The 27,442-nt window shown below is 47.6% G+C and overlaps 1 protein-coding gene across 2 annotated transcripts in view; it reads left to right on the plus strand.

Annotated features, from left to right (window-relative positions):
- The window catches only part of rasa3 (RAS p21 protein activator 3), a 43,055-nt gene that overhangs the window by 10,666 nt on the left and 4,947 nt on the right, over positions 1 to 27,442 (plus strand). For both annotated transcript variants that reach the window (XM_076982340.1, XM_076982339.1), the window contains exons 2-20: positions 1 to 71; positions 1,228 to 1,331; positions 5,696 to 5,790; positions 7,125 to 7,201; positions 16,269 to 16,349; positions 16,634 to 16,706; positions 19,786 to 19,859; positions 20,327 to 20,431; positions 20,802 to 20,958; positions 21,095 to 21,243; positions 21,578 to 21,692; positions 21,883 to 21,957; positions 22,300 to 22,423; positions 22,948 to 23,054; positions 23,152 to 23,229; positions 23,741 to 23,818; positions 24,039 to 24,112; positions 24,824 to 24,930; positions 26,803 to 26,885. The exon at positions 1 to 71 is cut by the window's left edge and continues 47 nt beyond it. In XM_076982340.1, coding sequence (XP_076838455.1) covers positions 1 to 71; positions 1,228 to 1,331; positions 5,696 to 5,790; positions 7,125 to 7,201; positions 16,269 to 16,349; positions 16,634 to 16,706; positions 19,786 to 19,859; positions 20,327 to 20,431; positions 20,802 to 20,958; positions 21,095 to 21,243; positions 21,578 to 21,692; positions 21,883 to 21,957; positions 22,300 to 22,423; positions 22,948 to 23,054; positions 23,152 to 23,229; positions 23,741 to 23,818; positions 24,039 to 24,112; positions 24,824 to 24,930; positions 26,803 to 26,885 — 1,827 coding nt within the window. The remainder of the gene's footprint in view (positions 72 to 1,227; positions 1,332 to 5,695; positions 5,791 to 7,124; positions 7,202 to 16,268; positions 16,350 to 16,633; positions 16,707 to 19,785; positions 19,860 to 20,326; positions 20,432 to 20,801; positions 20,959 to 21,094; positions 21,244 to 21,577; positions 21,693 to 21,882; positions 21,958 to 22,299; positions 22,424 to 22,947; positions 23,055 to 23,151; positions 23,230 to 23,740; positions 23,819 to 24,038; positions 24,113 to 24,823; positions 24,931 to 26,802; positions 26,886 to 27,442) is intronic.

The raw sequence follows: 27,442 nt of genomic DNA on the forward strand, positions 1-27,442 counted from the left end.
GACTGCTACTGCACGGTGAACCTGGACCAGGAGGAGGTCTTCAGGACCAAGATCATTGAGAAATCTTTATGGTCAGGAATATTTGTGTGTGTGTGTGTGTGTGTGTGTGTGTGTGTGTGTGTGTGTGTGTGTGTGTGTAGATAGGGAGGAATGGATGGGAATGTTTACATCACTACATGGGAACGGTTTACTACACTACATGGGAGTATATGAGTGTATATTGGGAACAGTTATGAGGGTATAGTGGGGACAGTGATCATGGGGTATAGTGGGGACAGTTATAACAGTATAGTGAGGACAGTGATCATGAGGGTTTAGTGAGGACAGTTATGACAGTATAGTGGGGACAGCGATCATGAGGGTTTAGTGAGGACAGTTATGACAGTATAGTGGGGACAGTTATAATGAGAGCATAGTGGGGACAGTTATGATAGTATAGTGGGGACAGTTATAATGAGAGCATAGTGGAGACAGTTATGATAGTATAGTGGGGACAGTTATAATGAGAGTATAGTGGAGACAGTTATGACAGTATAGTGGGGACAGTTATAATGAGAGTATAGTGGAGACAGTTATGACAGTATAGTGGAGGCAGTTATAATGAGAGTATAGTGGAGACAGTTATGACAGTATAGTGGGGACAGTTATAATGAGAGTATAGTGGAGACAGTTATGACAGTATAGTGGAGACAGTTATAATGAGAGTATAGTGGAGACAGTTATGACAGTATAGTGGGCACAGGTATCATGCGAGAATGGGGATGTTAATTAAGTTACTTAAGCCAAGCAAGTCATTCTGTGTTTCCTTTCCCTCTAATGGGGAAGAGAGGAGTAAAAGCAAAAAAAAGGAGTAGAGAGCAAAAGAGAAAAGGGCAAAACATTTGAAATATCTGCTATCTAGAACACTATAAAACAAGAACCACAATCTGTAGGTCATTAGACTAGAGAAGCAGTTTTTTTGCCATCAAGCATCAGTTTCAATTAGTTCTTCATAATTAAAGGTAAGCAGTATCTTTCAGTATTTCATACTGCTCTTAATGACTTGTAGATTTCCTTGGCTGTGTGTGTGTGTGTGTGTGTGTGTGTGTGTGTGTGTGTGTGTGTGTGTGTGTGTGTGTGTGTGTGTGTGTGTGTGTTGACCGTGAATGTTCCTTTTACAACAGCAATCTTGTAACGTCCGTTTTGACTGATGGCCAAAGTGTCTCTGTGCTTCGCCTCCATTCACAGCCCGTTCTACGGAGAAGATTTCTACTGTGAAATCCCACGCAGCTTCCGCCACCTCTGCTTCTACATCTTCGACAGGGACGTCTTCAGGAGGGACTCCAGCATCGGTGAGTCCGCGTTGTTGCGGGCTGGTGCACGTTTCGGACACGTCGCGAGGAGTGTTGTCGTCTCACACCCTCGTAAACACTGGAGCTCATCGTCTCCGTGCCGCGCTAATTAGCGAGGGGCTCCTGCGCGCTAAGTGGTTGCCGCTCTGTCAGCATGCGAACGCATCGGTCTGGTCGCTGTGGGCCCTTGGCGGATTCCTGGTATACATGCCAAGCGAAACTGCGGCTCCGAAGTGCTCAATCTGTAGAGCAGATGTGAGTGTGGCCCGCCCACCGAGGCCAGACTGTTCAACTGAACTGACTGGCTGTTGTTTCTGTTTACTGTTTACCGTGCGTTGCTTGGAGTTCACTATACCATACCCGTCTAATTATGTGCCGTGGAACTTTGTGGAATGCCAGTTAAGCTCTTGAAATAACGAACCAGATGCTGGGAGGCAGTGCAGGCCCTCAGTCAAGAAGAACGGCCCATTAATGTCGTATGTGCTGAGAGGTGGTTGTTGTTTTGGTGGAAGAGACAGACTTGTGGGTGATTTTGACTCGGGATGCACGTGATTAACGTAACACAATTCCCGCGGGGTTAAGCTAGCCCTCCGGAAAAACCCGCACACTGCACGATTCTGCAGTTACGGCGTGGCATACCTGCATGTCAGTGGTAGCTCTGGGCTTCCTGTGTGTGGCCCTGGGGGTGTGTGTGCAAGATGTTGGGTGTTGTTTCACCACACTGAACGTGTGTGTGGTCCCCTGCTTATCAGAGGCCTTGCTGAACGCATGTGCAGACTCCCTACGTATGTGACACCCTGCCTACACACCCCCTACCCCCACAATGCTGATGCGGGCACTCAACCGGACCCGGCCGTCCTGCCTGAACACATCCGCTACCTGATACGGGCACCACCTCCAAACAGTTTTTTCATCAGCTTCTGGGTCACTGCACGCAATGGCCGAGTCCTTTGTGGGCAGGGTTGAAACTGATGACAGATCAGCGGTCTGGTGTTCTTTATGAACAGGTTATAAAGTAAATGTGATAAAATGTTGATCACCCAGTCTGTTCTTTGGCTAGAAGCAGCTGTGAGATGTATGAGTGTGAATGCGTGCGGATGGTTTTTACACAAACGTTGCTTTTACTTGAAAAGAAGGTCTGAAGTATTTCATCTTGTGTGTGTGAACACCGAATTTCTGATCTGTGCTTTACTACACTGTTGTTGTGCAGTGATACACAGGCCAGCAGGACTCAGGTGAAGAGGGGGGAGGAACGCATAACAGAGACAAAACACCAGAGAGAAGGGGGAGGGGAGTCTCAGAGTCAAACATTTACCACAGCTGTACTCATTAGAGATTCTGTGCGCGCCCGCGTGTGTGTGTGTGTTCGGTGGAGAGTGTGGGTGTAGGAAAGGTGGTGATAACAGCAGTGTGAGTGTTTCCATCTTGGATTTTTGCAGGGAAACAGAGTCAGCTGTCGCTAGCCAATAAGAGCTCAGCATGAACGTCATTGTTGAAAAATGATCCAATTGCAGCTTGTCTTCAGTCATTTGAATACAACTGGTGACCAATCAGAGAGTTGTTACTAATGTGGCTTTAGGCCTTTATATAGCATATAGTCTCAAGCCTTTGTATGTCACTAAAAACGACATACAAACTGGAAGAGTTGAGTTCATAAAATCAAATGAAATTATAATGTAATGCGCCACCATTTTGATATAACATTTTCATTGTGTCTACTAATTGCATTTACGATGAAAAATAAATTCTCATGCCCTGTGTATTGGAAGCACTCTGTAGAGAGGCAAATGTGGTTTGCCTTGTGATTTCTTGCACTCAATGGTGCAAAAGTGACATTTCCTGTAATTTGGTAGCACTCTGTTTGAATGAATAGATGATCGCATAACCAGAAGTGCTCCATTACAGTCTTGCTATTCAGTGAAACTGCTCTGTAATTGCAGCCTTTCTCAATTAATAGAACAACCCTGCCATATCAGGCCATGCCCCTCCCACACACACACATACACACACACACACACAGTGTGTGATCTAAGTGTGCCTGTGTTATGGCTGCGTGCAAGCTCAGTACAGAGCAGGCCGGTGTGAGCAGCATGTTTGATCTCCCAGAGCACTGCTCATTCTCTCTCTCTCTCTCTCTCTCTCTCTCTCTCTCTCTCTCTCTCTCTCTCTCTCTCTCTCTCTCTCTCCCCTCCCCCTCTCTGCTTTCCTGTCTGCTGTTTCTGTGGTGTTAATGAATGTGAGGTTCATGTAAATGGGGGTAATTAAGGTTCCGATACTGTCTTGGCCATTCCTCCAGCTGCGGTGTTCTCACAGCCTTCCCCAGCAAGCTCCAGGAAGTCCAGCTTCCCAGGGTGCCCTGTCACATCTGCACAAAGGTGTCTCCCTTATTTCACACTGGTGCTTTTGGCTGGGCAGATCATTTTTCATTGTAATTCCAAAATGCTAAAATTAGCACGCTTGTGTTTGCTGTAGAATGTTGGGCTGGTGTGGCCTAGGCCTGGTGGTGTGTGTGTGTGTGTGTGTGTGTGTGTGTGTATGCGTGCCTAGCTCGTGAGTGGTTACCTGCATTTCTGAGTCTTCTAACCAAGCAGTCAGGAAACTATGCTATGTTTCTGCCTTTTTTTGCAGCCCCCTGCCAAATTAAATACAGTAATGAAATCTTAAGTTGTGGCATATGCGATGAATGATTAGTTAAAGACCAGTGTTCTGGTTGTATGCAGCACAGTGTTGTGTTGATCTCTGCGTGGAAGTTCTCATCACATTACTGGGACTAATTCCACAGGTTATCTTTGAAATGTTCTGAAACTGTAATGATCACGTGCATTTAGACTAACCATAGTATTTTGTGTCTTGTGACAAATTGTGTTTTAATTGCAATTGATAGCACCGGTCCACCGGTAATCATTAATAACCACAGTAACTGTATATTCACTGGCTTTTCATTTTATTACAATGAGGAACAGATTCGGACCACAGTCTGGACATCTCTGTTCGGTACAGGATGGGTACAGCTCAGTTTTGTAAGAGTAGTGCATTACTGTTCAGAACAGGATGGGTATGGCTCGGTTTTGTAAGAGTAGTACATTACTGTTTGGTACAGGATGAGTATGGCTCGGTTTTGACAGTACTGCAAGTTTGAGTTTCCTCCACCTACCATCGTAGTCTCCCCTGAGGTTGCTGGGACAGCCTGCAGTGTATTCAGCAGTTATAATAGAAACAGTGAACATGGACTCTCGCATATGTCCTATTGTTATAGTAGGGCTGATGAAAAAACACCAGGCAATATGTGATAAACTACAGATATGAAAAATCTCTTATTAAAGTATAAAATAATTTCTTTATTAAAGTATAAAATCATCTGTTATTATGGTACGACGTCAATAGAATTATAAAGACAACGTTGTCTGTTCCACTTGGGCTGCGTTTCGACATTGCACATGCAGCTCAAGCTTTCAAGCGGCCTCAGTGATGTTTGTGCCTCTGTCTGTTTTTATATCTGGATGTCTTTATTTATTTCTGTGTTTTTGACCTACCTCCAGCGATTATTGATATAGCAGGTAACAATGCCGCCTCTCTTTGTGAGGTTTGTGTTCAGTTGCCAATCTGGACAGATACACCACACTATTACCATTAAGAATCACAAGCCAAATTGTACATGGCTTTGAATAAGAATCTCCGACAGATATGTGAATTTCAAACAGATTGATACATCTGTTTGATGCTGAATGTTTGAAGCACTCTTCCCCTACAGTGCTGTCTCGGGGAGCTGGGCCACCACTAGCTGATGTACTTCACTGGGAACCTGACATTTTCCCACACAGCTAATCTTTCAAAGAAGCAGGCAGATCTTCTAGCTCCTGGGTGTCATTCGTATTGGCCACAGTGTGACTGGCTGAGTCAGTCGCTAGGGATCTTGAGCTAAGCTCAACATAACTTCTGGCTAACCGCTTACAGCTCAAGATTTTGAGTGGAGCACTTGTGAAATTCAGCAATTTTTGCACGTAAACTACCGCATATTCTCTGTTTGCACCAAACCATGTCATATGGCCCGCTTGCACTGTATTTAACATATGTACTGTGCCTAAAGTGTGTAACATATGTAACGTGATGGTTTGGGCCGAACACATATACTGTTTAAAACCCATTTTAGATATTGCTTAGAGGAAATGTTGCATTCAGTTGAGTATTACTTTATTACTATTCCTTTAACTGTAATAGTTTGCGGTGACTGAAGGTCAAACACTGTGATTGGTTGTGTGCTCCCAAGTAAGGTGACAGTGAAGGTCAACCACTGTGATTGGTTGTGTGCTCCCAGGTAAGGTGACAGTGAAGGTCAACCACTGTGATTGGTTGTGTGCTCCCAGGTAAGGTGGCAGTGAAGAAGGAGGACTTGCCCAAGTACCACGGCAAAGACACCTGGTTCCCACTACAGCCTGTCAGCGCCGACTCAGAGGTTCAGGTAGGTGCCCTTCTAGTCATTCTCTCTCTCTCTCTCTCTCTCTCTCTCTCTCTCTCTCTCTCTCTCTCTCTCTCTCTCTCTCTCTCTCTCTTCATCTCTCTCTGTTTCCCTGCTGTTCCACTCTCTGAGGCCCACTGCATTTGCATGAACCAGAATAACAGCAAACTCCCTCTGTCATACTTCATTTGTGCTCCAAACTTTCATTCTGTCCCTTCCCCCTCTCTCTATCTCTCTTTCTCTCTCTTTATTTCTGTCTGCAAATAGCAAACAGAGAGAGAAAAAAGGGTGTTTACTATAAACAGCCATTCCAATTAAAGTGAACCATCAGCAACCATATCCTTATGCCGTGCTCTCTACAGCCGCTTCATATTAGATGTTAGCACTAAAAAAACACACTGAAGAGCTTCTTCACTGCCACAAGCTTCCTTGAAGATGTTTGTGAATTAATGTCAGGAGGAATGTGCAGGGAAATCAAGTGGTCATGGCAGCTCTGTCACCTGGCTAGTGCTACCTCTGCCAGCTGAAGTATCATCTGTATTCACACAGCTAGTTCGGCCCTAAAGCAGCTCTCCAGTAACACAGCTGTATTCATTCGCAATTGTGAAGAACGTGCGTGTGTGTGTGTGTGTGTGTGTGTGTGTGTGTGTGTGTGTGTGAGAGAGAGAGAGAGAGAGGAAGGGCAAAAGGCGCAAATGGAAAGGAAAGATAGAGCATTTCTCTCCAATGTTATAGAGAACGCATTGTTTTGTGTATGTGTGCGTGTCTTTGAAAGAGAGTGAGATAGATAGATAGAGAGATAGATAGAGAGAGAGAGAGAGAGAGAGAGAGAGTGAGAGTGTAAGTGAGTCCCCAGCTGCCTGCCAAAGGACATTTGCATATTGATGATGTTGGCTGGTGTTTGACAGTGCAGTTCTCACAGCCTTGGAATGGTTTTCACACACACTTACATACAACACCTCCCCCCCCCACCACCACGCACACACACACATACACACAGACAAACACACATTCACACACACAAAGACAAAAAGATGTCATTATAAAATTCATAATACCCTCTCGACTGAGAAAAGTGTCTTCGGTGATTCAGTCTCGGTGTTGTCTTTCATGTGTCCATATGCACATCAGAGATACTGGTCTTGGCATCCACAGATTATTCTTTGAAGTTTCTTTTCTTCATGTTTATAAATGATGCTGGAAAATTAATTCTGTTGAGGAACCCTCTTCAGTTCCTGCAACAACTATTTTGTTTTGGTATTATTATATCTGCTCCTGTTCACTTCCTCTTTCTGGGTGTGTGTGTAACCATGGTAACACTGTCCGGTCTTTCACAGGGAAAGGTTCATCTGGAACTCCGCCTAAGTGAGGTCATCACGGACAGCGGAGTCGTCTGCCATAAATTGGCGACCCGGTGAGTCAGCCAATCACGCCCTCCCTGCGCTTGCCTTCCAGCCAATAGGAATTCTTGAAGGGTTGTCCTTGAGAGACTGAGTGTCTGGCTACATGTGTCTTTCCCAATTCAGAGCCGGTTCTGTATGCCGATTGTTTTGTGTTGCTGTCTACCACGTTCCTACGTTCCTCACCCCATCCATGAACCACTGAGTAATCCACTCCCTGAGTTACACAAATTCAGCACATTGACTTCCTTCTTCACTGTAAGGCAGGATTCCTGAAGCAAGCACAGAATGCATCGTTGTGGGTGCGCTAAGCATCGCCACTTCCTCTCTGACCATATCACCGTGCTTGTTAGCATACGCAGGGCAAAACCTGGTCCAGAATGGAAACTCCCTACGGTGTTGAGCACGTCCAGTGCTCAGCGGTCTTCCTGAGGCCAGGATAGGGCCTGCTGCTGGAGTCACTGGGCTGTTGAAGTTGAGTTGAAGAATGGAAGGTTCCAGAAGGGGGTTGTTTTATCAGGGGCTAGCAGGCACTTTTAGGCCAATAGACAGGTTAGCCAGCTGCATCCCAGAGAGAGAGAGAGAGAGAGAGAGAGAGAGAAAGGGAGAGAGAGAGAGAGAGAGAGAGAGAGAGAGAATGAATAAGGAGAGGGAACACTTTTAGCCCAAATCTGTTTTTTTTTTCATGTTTTCTGGCTTTATTTCTCTGCCTTTGTGTTGGTTCTCTATAGCTCAGCACAAAATGGCTCCCTGATGTAAACAGCCCTGCAGTCTCTCGGGGGAGGAAGCAATCTATCCTCCATGTTCTCTGATTTTTTTATTTCATTTTTGCTCAAATTAATTTACTTAATGCACAGATTGTGTTGGTAGAGACTTCCTGAACGTTTATGGATGCAGTATTTAGCAGAGATAAAATGTTTTATACAGGACAAATCAACCTTCTCCTTTTGAAGAACGCTCTGCCCATTCCAAATAGTGGCGTAATGTAAGTCACTCGCAGTGGAGACGAGATCGTCTCACAGCCGGAGCAGAACGTAGCGAAACAGGCTGCTGCTTCTGTAAAGCGCATCTGCGTTTCAGGCTGTCAGCTCAAATTTACTCAGACATGTTGGAGCGTCTCATACAAAAGGAGAGAAAATGGGGGAGAGAGTGAGTGAGAGAGAGTGAGAGAGAGTGAAGGAAACACTGAAGCAACGCTTCAGTTCCGTTGCTTCAGATAACGGCACATTAGCATAATTCAGCCGAACCATCCAATAGGACGCTGCCTGGGCCTGCTCACGTGAGGGGCAGTTTGACTGGCGTGGTCTGGCTCGGGGCTGGCGTGTCCGGGCCTCGTTGAACAGCGGCAGTGACTCACCGTGCAGACAGATGTGTAAATAAACAAGGCCGCATCTGCAGGCGTAAAGGCGCTGGCGTGTGGGGGTGGGGGGTGTGCAGTCATGTGATCGGGTGTGAAATCAGGTGAACAGAACGATGCGTATCAGCGCACAGCATGTCCAGCGCTGATTCGAGACGTAACATTTTGGCATCTGGAGTCTCTCAAGCATGAGGACCAATAGGAGTCCTCCAGTAAACGAGAACATTGTCTTACTGACAAATCAGGGCACTGACAAATCTACCCACACCAGGGCACGCTGGGTAATGAGCTTACAGAGACAGTGGAGCTCCGGGCAGAACAGATGCGCCTCTTGTTCACGCCGTGCGACAACAGGACAGCAGAGCCTCGTTCTGACACTTCACGCCAGAGCGCGCTTAACGTTTCATTTAACAGTACCGCACGTCTTCTGCGACGTGGAATATTGAACCGTTTGCCACACATTGAACCTTTTTTGGAACCACCCTCCTCCAGAGATTAGCCCCGCCCCTAATCCGTCACACCTGCCCCGTCAAATTAGCACTTCCACGGGGCAGATACTTGATGGAGCCGGGCTGGGCCCAGCAGAGGGCACAGGCAGGTCTGCCCCACCACAGCCGTGTACAGGGCCTTATGTAAGCAGGCTTAGCACACAGGAAGTGCTCCGGTCTTAATGCCACTGTAAACCCTTGCTGTCATTGTGCATGCTACAAACACCCAGCATATTTACTACGAGTCTGCGAGAATATGAATGTGTGTGTCTGTGTGCTGTGGCTTTTTACGTCTTTTACGTCTAAACGTGTGTGTGCCTGCTGGTGATTGTCTGAAAGAGCATGAATAACAGAAGTGTGTGAACAGGAGAGTGAGTCACCCAGGGCTGTGTGTGTGTGTGTCTGTGTGTGTGTGTGTGTGTCTGTGTGTGTGTCTGTGTGTGTGTGTGTGTGTGTGTGTGTGTGTGTATGTGTGTGTGTGTGTGCGTGTGTGTGTGCGTGTATTTCTAAGCTGTCAGCCCCGACTGGCAGGACGAGGCTGTGTGTAATGTGGCGTGATGATGTCACGTAGTCCTGTGAGTGGGCGAGATTTGGCTACTGTCTGAAAACAACACGCGCTCTTTCATTGGCTGGGTGCTAAAACAACACGCGCTCTTTCATTGGCTGGGTGCTAAAACAACACTCACTCTTTCATTGGCTGGGTGCTAAATCAGCAAGGGATCTCTTACCTGTACTTTTTCATCCACTGTTCTTGTCTTCTTGGACTTACACATGGAGTTTTTTGCTTTTTTTGTAAGGGATCATTGACCAAGTTACATGGTATAAAATTATCTGGACTGATGTAAGTGGATACTAATATTTGAGGGCAAAAGAGACACAAACACCACACATACTCTTCAATATACTCACAAACGCTACATCTACTCTTCAACATACTCACAAACACCACACATAATCTTCAACATACTCTTTGACCAAGTATATATTTAGCAGTGCTGGGGGCAGATTGGTCTTGTATAGCTGAATCAGACATGGTCCTGGCTGTGGCTTAACAGGCTGAGCATAGTGCACGGTCCAAATGTGACAGCCCTGTCTCGATGTCCACCTGGGATAGACATTCGTGTGTGTGTGTGTGTGTATGTGTGTGTTTGTTTTGCTTACAGAGTTTTGTTATGGGAGACAGCAAGGTGCCAGACAGCTCAATGCACAGTTTGTGTGTGTGTCTATGCACATATGTGTGTGTGTGTGTGTGTGTATGCACATATGTGTGTGTGTGTGTGTGTGTGTGTGTGTGTGTGTGTGTGTGTGTGTGTGTGTGTGTGTGTGTGTGTGTGTGTGTACAGTATGTACACTATATTGCCAAAAGTATTTGCTCACCTTCTGTGACTCACATTTGAGCTTAAGTGACATCTCATTCCTGTTCCATATGCTTCAATATGACATTTGTCCACCCTTTGCTGCTATAACAGTTTCAGCTGTTCTGGGATGACTGCCCACAAGGTTTAGGAGTGAGTTTATGAGGATTTTTGACCATTCTTCCAGAAGTGCATTTGTGAGGTCACATACTGATGTTGGACGAGAAGGCCTGGTTCTCAGTCTCCACTCTAATTCATCCCAAAGGTGTTCTATCGGGTTGAGGTCAGGACTTTGTGCAAGCCACGGACGTAATTTGGGGGGGGGGACACTTTTGAAAAAGTCCCCCCCAGTTTTCACGGTTAAAACCAAATATTTAAATAGCGATGAATCCATGTCCCCCCCACTTTTGAAATCAAAATTACGTCGATGGTGCAAGCCAATCAAGTTCATCCACACCGTACTCTGCCATCCATGTCTTTATGGACCTTGCTGTCCATAAACTGTTCCCACCAATTTGAGAGCATGGAATTGTCCAAAATGTCTTGGTATGCTGAAGGATTCAGAGTTCCTTTCACTGGAACTAAGGGGCCAAGCCCAGCTCATGTGTCACGTCCAGCCCCTCCCTCCTCCCTGGTCCCGCCTAGCTCCCCGCTCCCATTCGTTCCTCCCTCTGTCTGTCACGCCCCCTCGTTAGTGCCCACACACCTGAGTCTCGTTTCACCGTCTTGTCTCTGTGTATAAAGAACCCCGAGTGTTTCATTCCCTTGTCGGTCATTCCCTGTACGTGAGTCCCTGGTTGCTTCTCTGTTCTGCTTCCTCCCGTTCGTTCTTGTGTCCTCTCTTTTAGTCTAGTTCCCTGTATTTTGTATTGGATTTCCTTTGTATGTTTGGTTATACTGTTGTGCCTTGTGCTCCTGTTCCCTGTTGCCCTGATTCCATTGCTACTCATGTGTTTATAGTTGTTGTTGTTATGTTCATTTCGTTAGTGTCTCCCAGTTGTTTAGCTGATCCGTATGTTTAAGACTTTTTCTTATGTGTAGTATAGCTCCCTTAGTATACTTACCGTGTTGCTTGTTCACCTTCCTATGTTCCCTGTTTTAGTTCTCGTACCCCTTAATATCTTGTAGTGTCATCGTTCGTATATTTGTCCCCAGATTTCTGTTTCCCCCTCAGTAGTTGTACCCTGTTGTAGCCTTTGTCTTTTGCCCCTAGTAATATAGTTATTCCCTGTGCTGTCTTGTCTGTTTCTGTTGTTCTATTAAATCCTTCTTTATTGCATTTGCGTCACTCCTGCTATCTCCCGCCCCGTGAAACGTTACAGAATGACCGACCTAAGTGTGACGCAGCAAGAGTCTTTTACCTCAGGTAGTCCCTTAGTTCCTGAGAAAAAGGACTATTTTTTGTCCAACCTGGATGCCCTACAGGCATTACTGGTTAGGGACTCGAGGGGAAACTACGTCACCCTACCGTCGCTAGCTCATTGCCCGGAGGAATACGATGGGGAGACCGGACCTGCTGACAGCTACATCATGCAGTGTACATTGTATATCAGGTTACTAACATGCCCCAAACCTCCAGATGACGTCTTGGTTCTGTTTATGCGCTCTCTGCTTAAAGCCAAGGCACTGGAATGGGCGAACTTGGTGCTGTCGAAGCGTATGACTGAAGCACTGACCGTAGAAGGTTTCTGCAGGTATATGCGCTCCAGGTTCGCTGGTGTCACTGTTCAGCCCCCCTCCCATTTGATTGGGGGTCGTGCAACAGGGGTACCCCCCAAGGAATTTCTTGTGGGTGGCTGTATCCACATCCAAGGATCCAAGCCGGCCGACCCCGTCGGTCATGTGAAGGGATTCATGGACCACCCCGATGACTGCATCCTGGAAGCCACTCCCCAAAGGCCCCCCAAGAATTTTTTGGGGGGACGCAGTGGCCACTCGCCCCAGGAGTGGCCAGCTCGGGCCCGTGATGACGTCAACCCGGCGGTCACGCCCCCAGAGGACGTCAGCCCGGCAGTCACGCCCCCCGATGACGTCGGCCCGGTGGACACGCCATCCGATGACGTCGACCCGGGGGCTCCGCCCCCTGATGACGTCGGCCCGGAGGCTCCGCCCCCTGATGACGTCGGCCCGGAGGCTCCGCCCCCTGATGATGTCGGCCCGGAGGCTCCGCCCCCTGATGACGTCGGCCCGGAGGCTCCGCCCCCTGATGACGTCGGCCCGGAGGTTCCGCCCCCTGATGACGTCGGCCCGGAGGTTCCGCCCCCTGATGACGTCTGTGCGGCGACCACGCCCTCCGATGACGTCAGCTCGGCGACCACGCCCTCCGATGACGTCAGCTCGGCGACCACGCCCTCCGATGACGTCAGCTCGGCGACCACGCCCTCCGATGACGTCAGCTCGGCGACCACGCCCCCCGATGGCGTCTGCATGGTGAACTCGCCCTCCGATGACGTCAGCTCGGCGACCACGCCCCCCGATGGCGTCTGCATGGTGAACTCACCCCCCGATGACGTCTGCACGGCGACGCCGCCTGTTCCCGCTCCCCGCCAGCGGCCCCCGCCGGTTCCCGCTCCCCGCCAGCGGGCCCCGCCTGTTCCCGCGACCCGCCAGCGGGCCCCGCCTGTTCCCGCTCCCCGCCAGCGGCCCCCGCCGGTTCCCGCTCCCCGCCAGCGGCCCCCGCCGGTTCCCGCTCCCCGCCAGCGGCCCCCGCCGGTTCCCGCTCCCCGCCAGCGGCCCCCGCCTGTTCCCGCACCCCGCCAGCGGGCCCCGCCTGTTCCCGCGACCCGCCAGCGGGCCCCGCCTGTTCCCGCTGCACGCCAGCGGGCCCCGCCTGTCTCAGCTGCACGCCCGGCTCCCCAGGACACTCCTCAGCTTACGCCAGCCCCCCCAGTGACTGCCTTGCCCGCCTGTGGGCCTGGAGCTGGTTTTTTGCTGAACTGTCCGGACACTGTCCCTCCTGTTAACCCTGTTTTACACTCACCTGTGTTCCCTTTTTTGCCCTGTCCCCTCCCTGGCTTCCTGTTGGTCCCCGTTCCTGTGTGCGTGTCTGTCCGCGTCCGCGTGCCTGTCCCTGTGTCCGTCCATGGTGGTGTCCTCCATGTCCCTGTGCCAGTCTCTGTTCCCCAGGTAGTCACCCACTTTGTTCCCGTCCCTGTCTCCGTCGTCCTCCGTCTGTTTGCCTCTGTGTCCCAGCCTTCCCGAGAGTCCAGTCCTGTTCCCTTGACCCAGTCTTGTCCAGTCCCCTTGGTCCCGCCCCCTGCGTCGGCCCCCTGTCCTGTCCCGTCTGGTCCCTTTCCCACGTCACCGCCCAGTCCTTGTCCCGGTCCTCCCATACGTCTGGAGTCCGGGCCGTTGTCTCCATCCTGCCCCGTGTCTGTTGTCCCTGCCCCGGCCTCGCCCGTTCGTTTCCCTCTGTGTCATGGTGTCTCTGTCCCCAGCGTCTGTCCGGCCCTCCCTGGTTGGCGTGCCCCGGAGTTGCACGCCTTGAGGGGGGGTTATGTCACGTCCAGCCCCTCCCTCCTCCCTGGTCCCGCCTAGCTCCCCGCTCCCATTCGTTCCTCCCTCTGTCTGTCACGCCCCCTCGTTAGTGCCCACACACCTGAGTCTCGTTTCACCGTCTTGTCTCTGTGTATAAAGAACCCCGAGTGTTTCATTCCCTTGTCGGTCATTCCCTGTACGTGAGTCCCTGGTTGCTTCTCTGTTCTGCTTCCTCCCGTTCGTTCTTGTGTCCTCTCTTTTAGTCTAGTTCCCTGTATTTTGTATTGGATTTCCTTTGTATGTTTGGTTATACTGTTGTGCCTTGTGCTCCTGTTCCCTGTTGCCCTGATTCCATTGCTACTCATGTGTTTATAGTTGTTGTTGTTATGTTCATTTCGTTAGTGTCTCCCAGTTGTTTAGCTGATCCGTATGTTTAAGACTTTTTCTTATGTGTAGTATAGCTCCCTTAGTATACTTACCGTGTTGCTTGTTCACCTTCCTATGTTCCCTGTTTTAGTTCTCGTACCCCTTAATATCTTGTAGTGTCATCGTTCGTATATTTGTCCCCAGATTTCTGTTTCCCCCTCAGTAGTTGTACCCTGTTGTAGCCTTTGTCTTTTGCCCCTAGTAATATAGTTATTCCCTGTGCTGTCTTGTCTGTTTCTGTTGTTCTATTAAATCCTTCTTTATTGCATTTGCGTCACTCCTGCTATCTCCCGCCCCGTGAAACGTTACATCATGGAAAACAACCCCACACCATAATCCTCCCTCCACCAAACTTTACACTTGGCACAATGCAGTCAGACAAGTACCTTTCTCCTGGCAACCACCAAACCCAGACTCGTCCATCAGATTGCCAGATGGAGAAGCACGATTCATCACTCCAGAGAACACACCTACACTGCTCTAGAGTCCAGTGGCGGCATGTTTTACACCACTGCATCTGATGCTTTGAATTGCACTTGGTGATGTCAACCATGTAAAACCCATTCCATGAAGCTCTCTGTGCACTGTTCTTGAGCTAATCTGAAGGCCACATGAAGTCTGGATGGCTATAGTGATTAACTCTGCAGAAAGTTGACCTCTTCGCACTATGCACTTCATCATCCGCTGACCCCACTCCGTCCTTTTACGTGGCCTACCACTCTGTGGCTGAGTTGCTGTTGTTCCTAAACGCTTCCATTATTCTTATAATACAGCTGGAATATTTAGGAGTTAGGAAATTTCACGACTGGATTTGTTGCACAGGTGGCATCCTATCACAGTTCCACGCTGGAATTCACTGACCTCCTGAAAGCGACCCATTCTTTCACAAATATTTGTCATGCCTAGGTGCTTAATTTTATACATCAATGGCCATGGATGTGTTGGAACACCTGATTCCGATTTTTTGGATGGGTGAGCAAATACTTTTGGCAATATAGTGAATATATGTGTGATTACTCTTTGACAGCAGAATTGGGTGTCTTGGCAACAGCAGAGAGGTCTCAGGGGAAGCCCCAGCTGCTAGGGGAGGGGCTGGGGGAGGGGCTAACAGCTTAGGGAAGATGGGATGACTGTTCCCAGACACATAGATAAGACATACATGTACCTACGACAGGAGGCCTGCGAGAAAGATCTCATGAGGAGGACTCGAGGTTCCTTTCTATTGTTATGCATTTCATAAAACAAAGTCTTAACAAAAAAAGAAAAAAGATGTTTTCAAAAATATAAAGATGATGCAATCAAAGATGACAGTACTGTTATAATGGCAGTGGGGTTATAATGGATGGCTAAAGTCAGATGTACATATTTTACATCCTTATCTTCTTTTAGATAAGATATGTAGGGCACAAAGTTGGGAGGATGTAAATTCAGGAAGTGTGACACTGTATCTCCCTGTAGTCTGTCTCAGTCTGGTCAGTGTCTCAGTCTGCGCTAGTGTAGATTCCAGCTGTCTTAAGTTCCTCTAGTTCTTCTGGGTCTGGCTCCAGACTCCAATGCCAGGCAGCAGGGTCCAAAAATACTTGGGTGACCAGGCTAAGGACTGCGCGTCTGTTCAAAACGTCCACCATCTGTTTGTCCTTTGGATATGCAACGGCTAATTGAGCAATTGGTAAAAATGTTTGGTGGGCAAGGTGATGCTGCCTGGACTTTGCCTAGTTGGAATGTTGGAGTAGAAATTTCACGTGTTCTTTGATGGTATTTATTGGTATTTGGTAAATACCACCCTAAAATAACATTCCTCATGTTTTACCTGTGTTCAGGGGAGCTGCGGTGGTTTGTTTTAGATGGTAAAGCTACTCTGAAGTCATATCATTGGCTTATCATTGTCTTTTCATTTGTGAAGCAGGATTTGGTGCAGGGGTAGCGTCCGCTGCCAGATCAACCTGACCACTCTGCCCTGTTTCTCTTCTCTGCCCAGAGTCTTGGAGTGTCAGGACCTTCCCATCGTCAACGGCCAGTGCGACCCATACGCTGCTGTCTCCTTACTGGGGCCATCCAGGTAAAAAACAAGAATAAACCCAGAAAACTGGAGGTGCAGAAGCATCATGCAGGATTCCGGCTGTTTTACACGAAGGCCGTCTGAAGTCCCGCTGACTGGCAGGAGCATGCAGCGTCGATCCAAACTGACGGCTTTGTGATTGTGTATTACGTGGGTGGTCCTGTTCGCTCTGCTGGGACTCGGGCGACAAGCACATGCTGCATCACAACCTGTCCTTCTCTCCCTCCCTCCTTCTCTCCATCTCTCTCTCCCTCCCTCCCTCCGGCTTCTTTCTGGTCAAACAGGTCAGAAGCCAAGAAGACCAAGGTCAAACGGAAAACCAACAACCCACAGTTCGATGAAGTGTTCTACTTTGAGGTAAGAACTTTCCGAAAAAAAAGAACGAAACAAAAAGGCACGCAAGCGATTGTTCTCGGGCAAATATTAAAGACCCGAATCACTCGGGGAATCATGATTACAGACTTTGTTACACATGAGGAAGCTTTGGTCCAGCTAGAATCCTGTCAGTAGGCTGGTGTTGATGTGTGGACAAAAGAAGAACCTTTCAGCCTGTGTCCTGTGTTTCTCTGCAAGGAAACCCCACTGGAAAGTGTTTATTCATGACCCAGATGAAAAACCTCATCACACGTCAGTACTGTTGTGAATACCGTGTTGATGAACACTACTCTCAGTGGAACTGCAATGGCGCTAGAGACCAATTTTATCGCCGCATAAACTGGCGTTCGTAGAGATTTGTTCGCATGGTTGTTTCATTTGGAATCTTAGTCATAGATTTTAACCCAAAACTAACAGTGAATGTGTCCACACCCTCATGACTTCCTTAGGACAGACACAACAGTGTCTCCATACAATACACAAACCAGAGCGGGAGATACTGTGTTGTTTATAAACAGGCAAAATTAGCCAGACTGGAGCAGTGGGCTTGCGCTACTAAAACCCGATACTCGCAAACTTCAACACTTTGAAGGCCGGCAACACAGATTGCGAGAAGTGATAAGTCGCGGTGTACCGCAGGAAGACAGGCAGAGAACGAAAGAACAAGAAAGTGGGGGGAGGAAGACGAGACGATACCCCACCGCCTCGCCCCGCGCTCGCTCAGTCAAGCGCTCCTTTCTGAGAAACCACAGTGCGGCTGTTGTCGTTTGAACTCACGAGGGAGTGTCGGCCGGGCCGCAGGTCCTGCCCGTGCAGCGGGGGAAGGGGAGGGGCTTCCGTGCAGGGACGATAGCATCTCGCGAACGTCCATCTGACAACTCTCTGTTGGCTTTCCTCTTCCTCCTTTCCACCCCGCGTACGTCTGTCCCGAACAACATGGTTTAACATCCCCCTCGGCTCACACACACACACACACACACACACACACACACACACACACACACACACACACACACACACACACACACACCAGTGAACGAGAGAAGACAACGCCGTGATTGATTCAGACGATGTGAGACACACAATCTGCTCAGTTGATCTCTTCCCCCTCACAGTCATGCTTTTCCCCCACACACAGGACAGGGTTCAGTTCACCACACACACACACATGCATGCATGCACACACACACACTGGACACCCCACAGTCCTTTGTCCATCACAGTAAAGCTGCACTAATGACCCTGTCACATACATCATCACCAGCTGCCAAAAGACGTGACATAGCTGACGTGACATAGCTGTCTTCTCCTGAAGTTTGATTTAGGAATTGAGTAACGATAGTTTGATGAGCTACAGCTGACGTAGACTCATATAATTAAACATGAAATGATTGTACCTGGGATGGTGAAGCGATGTGCTAAATTAATCCTAGCTACTGTCATTATGCAAAACGTAGAACCCTCAAGAAAACCTAGATGTCATTTCAAATCACTTGTGGATTGCTGGGATATCAAGACTGGATCATGACACATTGGCACATCCAAATCTCCCTGCTCTAAACAGCAGTCTAAAATGTACATTAAACTAGAATGTGCATTATAAATAGCATAATATGGATTATTTTGGCTTTGTAAACAAAGTTGAAATCAGCAAGCGGGACCGAGTTACAATTCACTAAACTTAATAGAAACTGCTACATTAAATACCAGGCGCCAGCTAATGGAGATATTGAAACACAGCCACGATAGGATAAAAAAAGAACGGAAGTCACAAGCAATTTTATAAATCGTGGAATAAATTTGATGTGTGTGTTGCGACTTTTAAGTGCTCTGGTTAACTGACTCACGTGTGTGGAAAACCTTGCCAGGGCAATTATTACAGTCCTTCCTTCTTTTACTGATGTGACTACTGGGTCACTAGGTGTGGTAGTGCTCCGTAACTCCTCACTTAAGTTTGTACAGATGTCACTAGAGGTGAGAGTACCCTTGCTGAAATATCTGGAGGAGGACAACTTTCAAATATGTTTTCACTTATAGTTGACACAAGTCCAATGACTAATGAAATGCACCTTACTTAAAAAAAATTAAGATATGAGTTTAATGATTCATCTAGAGCCCCCTGTCCTCACCAAGATGTTGCTCAGGCTTCCTGTATTGTGTTGATTCCACTAATTTTACCTGACTAAAATCCTGGAATATATATATATATATATATATATATATATATATATATATCAATTGAAGTACATATATATTCTATATATTTTTAAATATGTACTCAATCAAGTGCCTAATGAGAGAGAATGTTGGCTTCCTTTGGTAATGTTGCGCAATGTGTGCAGTTTAGAAACCCAGACATCCCAGTAGTTTCCACCATTGTTTGCGTCTCACTCACCAAATGAGTCAGTTGTCACATTCATCCTCCATAAAAAAATAAAACCACAAAACTGCGGACCCAGCGATGACGTCACAGTCTGGGTCATGGAGGGAAGTTCACGTCCTGCCTCTCTCTCCTGGTGCTCATCAACACATTGAACCAGAGAACGCCTCTCATTGTGCTGTTTACTTCAGGGAAACCTCTCGTTCTAGCAAGGTGCGGTACAGCTGTGGCTAATCCTGCTACACGGTGGTTTTTGGTGTCGTTTTATGGGGGGCCAGGTGCTGGGGGTGTGGCCAGCTGCTAGATGTCTGGGGGTGTGGCCAGATGCTGGACGTCTGGGGGTGTGGCCAGGTGCTGGATGTCTGGGTCATTCCTTTACATGTTCTTGAAAGCCTGAACATGGCTCCTTCCTCTTCTAATCCTTTGACCAGATGCACCTACCTGGCTCAACCAGTTTCTCGGTGACCAAGGAGTGAAACGGGAGTGACCCATGGAATCAAACAAACCCTTTAAACAAAGCCGTTTTTTTTTTTTCATCTGAACCTAATTCTGAAACTTAAGAAGTGTATGAAATTATGTATGATCATATGGTGTGTATGTGTTGTTTACATCCTTTTATGAAGTGGAGAGTATTACACTAGCCAAAGATTTAAATATGTGTATTACTGTAAAAAATTCCAGGTCACCAGACCTCTCAGCTACACCAAACGGCACTTTGACGTGGAGGAGGAGGATGTGGACAAGCTAGCTCTCAGGTGTGTGTGTGTGTGTGTGTGTGTGTGTGTGTGTGTGTGTGTGTGTGTGTGTGTGTGTGTGTGTGTGTGTGTGTGTGTGTGTGTGTGTGTGTGTGTGTGTGTGTGTGTGTGTGTGTGTGTGTGTGTGTGTGTGTGTGTGTGTGTGTGTGTGTGTGTGTGTGTGTGCATTAATCTATTACAGTGCATTTCAGCTCAAATGTCAAGAGATTGCAACATATGTCAATGAAAAGGGAAGCACAAACATGCAGGGAAACAGATCCTGATACTGTGTGTGTGTGTGTGTGTGTGTGTGTGTGTGTGTGTGTGTGTGTGTGTGTGTGTACACAATACACATGCATACAATATTTCATTAGTGACATTTATGTACTCACCGATTAAATAGGCAGTAGGCCTTTTTGTCACTAGGGAAGGGTGTGTGCGCACGTGTGTGTTGGGCCTAACCTAACCTCGGTTTCTGTTTCCCTCAGGGTGGACCTGTGGAATGCCAGTAATCTAAAGTTTGGTGATGAGTTTTTAGGAGGTGTTCGGGTACCGCTGAAGGTTTTGGGCCAGGCAGGGATTCATGACGCATGGTAAACTTAACTCACCTTTCTACAAACAGTAAAACAATGTCAAATAAATTGTGCTGCATTGAGAACCATGAAGAATCATGAGAATCATGATGCAGTGATGATCACTGAAGTGATGTGTCAGTTTTCATGTGTTGATTAAGCCCATTGTTTGTGATGGAGACCTAATACCTAGAGCATTTAAAGGCTCCTCCCTCTCTTTCTATCCGTCTTTCTCTCTCTGTCTCTCCCTCTGTCTCTGTCTCTCTCTTGGTTTCTGGCTGTCTCCCTCTGTCTCTGGTGGTCTCTCCCTTTGTCTCTGGTGGTCTCTCCCTTTGTCTCTGGTGGTCTCTCCCTCTGTCTCTGACTGTCTCTGGCGTGTTGTCTCCCTCAGGTACTTTCTCCAGCCAAGGGACAATGGCAGCAAGTCAGTGAAGGCAGATGAGCTGGGCTCCTTACGACTCAACATCGTTTACACGGAGGACCACGTCTTCTCCTCAGAACGCTACAGCCCACTCACAGAGCTGCTCTTACAGTCCGCGCAAGTGGAGGTGAGCAGGCAGGGGGTCGGGGGGTCGGAGGGTCGGGGGGTCGGGGGGCTCAGGAGGTCGGGGGGACGCAGGGGGTCACGCTTAATGGTATCATCCACGTGACCTTTGACGATGACCGGCGCGGGTGTGTCTGCAGCCCGTGTCCGCCTCGGCCGCCCACGTCCTGGGTGAGGTGTGTCGGGAGAAGCAGGAGGCGGCCGTGCCACTGGCCCGCCTCTTCCTGCACTACGGCAAGATCGTGCCTTTCGTCAGCGCCATCGCCAGTGCCGAGGTCAACCGAACACAGTGAGTTCAGATACGCACGCAGAAACACACACGCACAGCCACACACGAGCCCGTTCAGAAATGCACGCGACGTGTGTAGTCCAGCTGGTTGGGGGTGCAGCGGGTCCCGGGTGCTTAGTGGTCTTAATTATTTTCACACGGACGGTGTTTCATTATCAGGTCACTGTGACGTACCTGCTGGCCTCTGTCCTGAGTGCCTGGTGTTTTTAAGGGCGCATGAAGTCGGGTTCGCAGGACTGGGGAGTCCTACGGTTTCACCAGTACATTATTCATTATCTTGACGTTGGCCCAGATTTTGCAGCAATGCCGAGCTCCACTGTCTTGCTCATCACAGGGATCCCAACACGATATTCCGGGGTAATTCACTGACGTCCAAATGCATCGACGAGACCATGAAGCTAGCGGGGATGCACTATCTGCAGGTCACTCTCAAACCCATCATCGACGAGGTGAGTGACTCGCTGTGTAACTCTTTGCCTTTTGAGTTAGTTCATTCTCTCCTGGGCTTATTCAGGTGGAATTTTTATTGAGTGTGTGTGTGTGTGTGTGTGTGTGTGTGTGTGTGTGTGTGTGTGTGTGTGTGTGTGTGTGTGTGTGTGTGTGTGTGTGTGTGTGTGTGTGTGTGTGTGTGTGCTGTAGATCTGCACCGACCATAAGCCTTGTGAAATTGACCCCGTTAAGCTGAAGGAATCGGAGAATCTGGAGACCAACAGGGTGAGTCACACCTCTCTCGTTCTCTGCATGATTATGAGCCTGTGTGTGTGTGGGTGTGTGTGTGTGTGTGTGTGTGTTCTGTCCATTTCAGGTTATGGGGGTAATAAACTGCACATGATCCTGGACTCTCCTGTCCTCTCCAGCATATAGTAATGAGAAGACCTGCTGGCTACAGACATGTAGAAGATGCCAGACATTACAGAATGTTATAATCTCAATTTTTTATAACTGTCTGTCTGTTTACTTGATGACAGCTGTGCATGTGTGTGTGGGTGTGTGTGTGTGTGTGTGTGTGTGTATTTGTGTGTGTACGTTCATGTGTGTTTTCCCGTATGTCCTCAGGAGAACTTGCGTCAGTATGTGGATCGCATCTTTAACGTTATCACTACCTCCGGCGTCAGGTGCCCCACCGTCATGTGCGACATCTTCTTCTCACTCCGAGAGTCTGCTGCCACCCGTTTCCAAGGTAACCATTCACAAATGCATGCGCACTTGTGCACTGTGACCTTCAGCTGGGCAGAACGCTTCAGAGCATAGAACCAACCACCTTCATTTATTAGGGTCTGGATCAGCTTAGCGTTTCAAACTGATCTCAGTGCAGTTCTGCTGCAGCTTACGACATGCAACGGTTCTGCTTGGGTAGCAGGAGCTGATCCTGGACCATCATGAAAGGGTCTTCACAGAACCATTCATTCAGACAAGGGCTATTTAGATCTTATCTGTTTCTCTGCATTTCCTCTTGTCTCCTCATTCACCTCATGCTTCTCACCATGTAGCGTTTGGAAGCGGTGGGTAGATTTGCATTAAAGCGCACACAGTGCCACCTGCTGGACAATGGTGCACACTGCAGTGGATGTGCACAATAGGCTGTCCGAATGTAATGTGGTTGGGGGGGGGGGGGGGGGGGGGGGGGGGGGGTCTCACCGATAGATTATACTGATAATAAAAAGGATGATAATGATGTGTGTGTGTGTGTGTGTGTGTTTATAGTGGATCTGGATGTAAGGTACACTGCTGTTAGTAGTTTCATCTTCCTGCGTTTCTTTGCCCCGGCGATCCTGTCCCCAAACCTCTTCCAGCTCAGACCACACCATCCGGTGAGTGTATGGGTGTGTGTGTGTGTGTGTGTGTGTGTGTGTGTGTGTGCTAGTATGTCTTCCTTGACTATCTCTCTCTCTCTCACTGCCTCCAAAGGATCCTTGCACATCACGGACTCTGACTCTGATCTCCAAAACCATCCAGACCCTGGGAAGCCTCGCCAAGTCCAAATCAGTAAGTGGGGAGGATGGGAGAGGGTATCTGGAGAGGGTGTCCATGTCATTAAATCATCCATGTATGTATGTTCCTGTATCACCACCGCGACCTGGAAGAGCTCTTTTTGACGGGGTTAATAAATAGAGTAGGGGTCAAGTTTATTAGATTAAGGAGAATCCAGCTATGAACAGCTCCAAGAGTCACCAGAGCTTTGGCTGGGCAAATCAGGATTATTGAAAAAGGCCTCATAAAGGATTTCAACATGGTCAAACCCCTCCCACAGCTCTCAAACCCTCTGCAGCCCTCAAACCCCTCCCACAGGTCTCACATCCCTCCTACAGCTCCCAAAACCCTCTTGCAGGTCTCAAACCCCTCCCACAGTTCTCAAACCCCTCCCACAACTCTCAAACTCCTCCCACAGCTCTCAAACCCCTCCCTCAAGTCTCAAACCCCTCCCACAGGTCTTGTGTTCCTTGAGCACATGGAAGGTGTGTTGACAAGGCCGTGACGTTTCGTCTCTGTTCTCCAGGCCAACTTCAAGGAGAACTACATGGCAGCGTTCTACGATTACTTCAATGAGCAGAAGTACGCAGACGCCGTTAGAAACGTGAGTGCGTGCCGACGCTGGGACGCTGGCGTCTCTTTTCTTCCGCGCACGCTGCACGAGGAGGATGGATCCCTCTTTCCAGACCTCGTCTCGCTCTTTACGAGCGCTCGTTAAAGTCTCCTGCAGCCCTTTTCTCTTAAGACGTCCACGAGGGGCCGAGCGTTAAATTCGGCCGAGCGGTTTGTCTCTCTGTGTGATCTGTCGCTGTGTCCCTGTGCAGTTTCTCGATTTGATCTCGTCCTCCGGGAGGTGGGACCAGAAGAGCATCGAGACGCCAATCATGCTGAAGGAAGGGTGAGTGACATCGACCCCTCACCGCAGCCTGCACGCCACACCAGTGCTGTTGGCTTCACTCCACAGCACGATCCCTTATCCGGTGCGTTTCTCTCAGGCCAGCTTCTATTAAAAACCGAATAAAAACACTTGGCGTGGTAACAGAAGAAACTTTTGCATGCCTGACTCTGACTGGCCGCATAATCTGAATGGGCTGGATGTGGTTGCGAGTCTGCTCATAAGAACCCTTCCTGGGGTAGGGGTAGAGGCAGCTGACCTGGAAGTGATCCTGCAAAAGGGGGTGGAGCTTCCCCTCACATTGCAGCCCTTTCCACACTCAAGAGTACAGGACAGATGGAACTGCACTATGTGCAAACCCGTCCTCAAAATGTCCTGCTGTGTTTTGGCCTTGGCCTGGTTTTCCTTGATAGCCACGCCTCCCTCTGGTTGCCATAGAAATTCCCTTATTTTTGGTTTAGCTTTTTTTATGTGTAAGCAAGATGAAAAAGCTAAGTTATTTAATGGAAGCAATGCTTATTAAATGGTCACCATGTCATTTGTTTTATTTATGCTAATGATTCCCAGAGGAAGAGCTCTTTACACTAGGAGGTCTTGGTAGTCATTTTACAGTATTGATTTTTTTAACACATGCTCATTAACCATTAACTCTCTCTCTCTCTCTCTCTCTCTCTCTCTCTCTCTCCTCCATAATGTTCTTCTGCCCTCATGTAGATTTATGATCAAACGAGCACAGGGGAGAAATCGCTTTGGTATGAAGAACTTTAAGAAACGATGGTTCCGCCTCACCAACCATGAGTTCACCTACCATAAAACCAAAGGTACCGCCAGCGCTGTGTCTGGGCTCTGACTGCTCACGCTACCTCTCTCAGTCCAACCGGGCCAGCATGGGTAGTATTGGTGTGTGTTGTCGTATTGTTGGCATCTCTTGGTTTGTTTGAGTCTTCTACTGGGCGCTTTAAGCATTGTGATGTATGTGAGTGCGCGTGTGTGTTTTCCGTTTGCCGATTTCACACCACAAATGCACAAACCAGAATTCAAATTCTATAAAGAACAATTAAGCCAAGATGCAACAGATTTAGTCCACTTCTTAAAATGCTTTGAGAAAACGCAGATTTTAAAATGCAGAGACAAACCGTGCATATATGTAGTCCAAGGCCAAAACACACTTCCTTTGCACATTAGTGTTTACAGTATAAGGCAGAGGTGGGACCAAGTCAGTGTTTTGCAAGTCTCAAGTAAGTCCAAGTCTTTATACCTCAAGTCCCGAGTCAAGTCTCAAGCAAAGACACTCAAGTCAAGTCAAGTCTCGAGTCAAGACAGGCATCAGTCAAGTCAAGTCCCAAGTCTGAAACTTGGAATTTCAAGTCCTTTCGAGTCTTTTTTTTTTTTTTTTTTTTTTTACCAATGTTGCAGGTATATTTTAAATGTAAATAATAGACATGCGTTCTTTTTAAAATCTGTATTCTCCTCAAATCTTGATAAAACATGTGCAACTGAAAACACGAAGTATTAAAAAAAATTAAAATTACACCTCTTTATTGCACAGTTCAATTTGTTAAACTTAGCTGCAAAAATATTCATACTTTAAACTACAATTTTCCAGAAATAAATATTCTGTGAAAAAGTCATAAGTAGAACTCCATGTTCAAATAAAAAGTGCTGATATTTTCACAGTACAATACAAAGAACCATAACAGCATTTTCCCTCTCTTCTCTTATCTGGTTTCTTGGAGAACATGTGTGAGTGACACAAGACAAACAAATATAAGAACTGAACAATTAACAGGAATCTGCAACTTTAGACATTTCAGTAAACTATTCTGCATTGCATTTCCTGGCCAAAAGTCTGTATGTCATTTGTGCACGATGAATGATGTCCCCATAGCTGAAAACTCGCTCCACTTTTGTCAATATATTTTTTTCTCGACGTAGATGTCTTCAAATACACAATCCATGCTGAGATAGAACTGGATATTATGATGGTGACAGAGAGAGGCTCTCTTCCCCGAGTTCAGATACAGAACCCAGGGTTGCCAACTCTCACGCATTGAGCGTGAGACACACGCATTTGACCGTCTTCACACGCTCTCACGCCACACGTCCGATTTCTCACGACGGAAAAAAAATCTAGTTTATTTACCTCTGATCCACATCTATGATTCAATGAGTTACTAGTTCGCTCTGGCACCAACCCCTGGCGATCGATCGATCGCGATATAATACTTAATTTGTGTCCATTTTACACCCCGCCCGGTAAAAATTTACGTTCGCCAACCCCCCATTTGATTGGTTGTGCTGCAGCTCATGCACACACGTACAGAGTATGGAAAAGCAGAGGACTGGTCTGCGTCAGAAGGACGGAAATGAAATTAATGGGGCGCACTTTATAAATATTAATATGCGTTTTAAAATTTAGATTTGGTGTAAAAAAAATCAAGTCTTTGCAAGTAAACAGGTTCAAGTCCAATTCAAGTCCCAAGTTATTGGTGTAAAAGTCCAAGTCAAGTCTAAGTCTCTGAATATTTTTTCAAGTCAAGTCAAAAGTCTTAATATTAATGACTCGAGTCTGACTCGAGTCCAAGTCATGTGACTCGAGTCCCCACCTCTGCTATAAGGTATTACAGTACTACACATCTTCCTTATATTTCATTAGAATTATACCAGTAATGTTGTGTTGTCCTTGTATCTAGGTGAAGGGGCTCTGTGCAGGATTCCTATCGAAAACATCCTGGCAGTGGAGAGATTAGAGGAGGAGTCTTTCAAAATGAAAAATGTAAGAGCAAATCACACACACACACATACCAGAAGGCTCTATAGCGGTCATTGCATGTCAACATCAGCCAAATGTCCAAAAATGTCCTCAGACAACTATAATGTTTGTCCATCCTTGCATATCACTTGTTGAGTTACTACTTAAAGATCCATAAACAGGATACACTTCTGTGCTGAATCCGTGTGCTGAATCCAGGCCCGTTGACAGTCTTGCTAGGGCCCGGGACAAGAAAGTTTAATGTGCCCCCCCTCCCCCCGGCGCACGTCATTTGAAATTCGTTATTTGACAATCCTTCTGTTAGGTCATATAGTATATAATATAGCCGCACATCAAAGCTGTTTCTGACAGCTGACTGGTTTATACTTGACGCGTCGCGAGCGGCGCGAGGGTTCGCGCGAAAATGACGTAATCGCAGTGGCACCGCCCGTGTGCGAGGGCCTCGCGCGCTGTCCATTCGCGAGGTCGCAATGAACAAAGTCATGTTTGCAGGGTTCATACACCTTTATAATGTGGAATTAAAGCACTTGTACTTCACTTTAAGGGTCCATTTCAATATT

The sequence above is a fragment of the Brachyhypopomus gauderio genome, chromosome 20, assembly GCF_052324685.1.
Source record: "Brachyhypopomus gauderio isolate BG-103 chromosome 20, BGAUD_0.2, whole genome shotgun sequence".
Taxonomy (NCBI): Eukaryota; Metazoa; Chordata; class Actinopteri; order Gymnotiformes; family Hypopomidae; genus Brachyhypopomus; species Brachyhypopomus gauderio.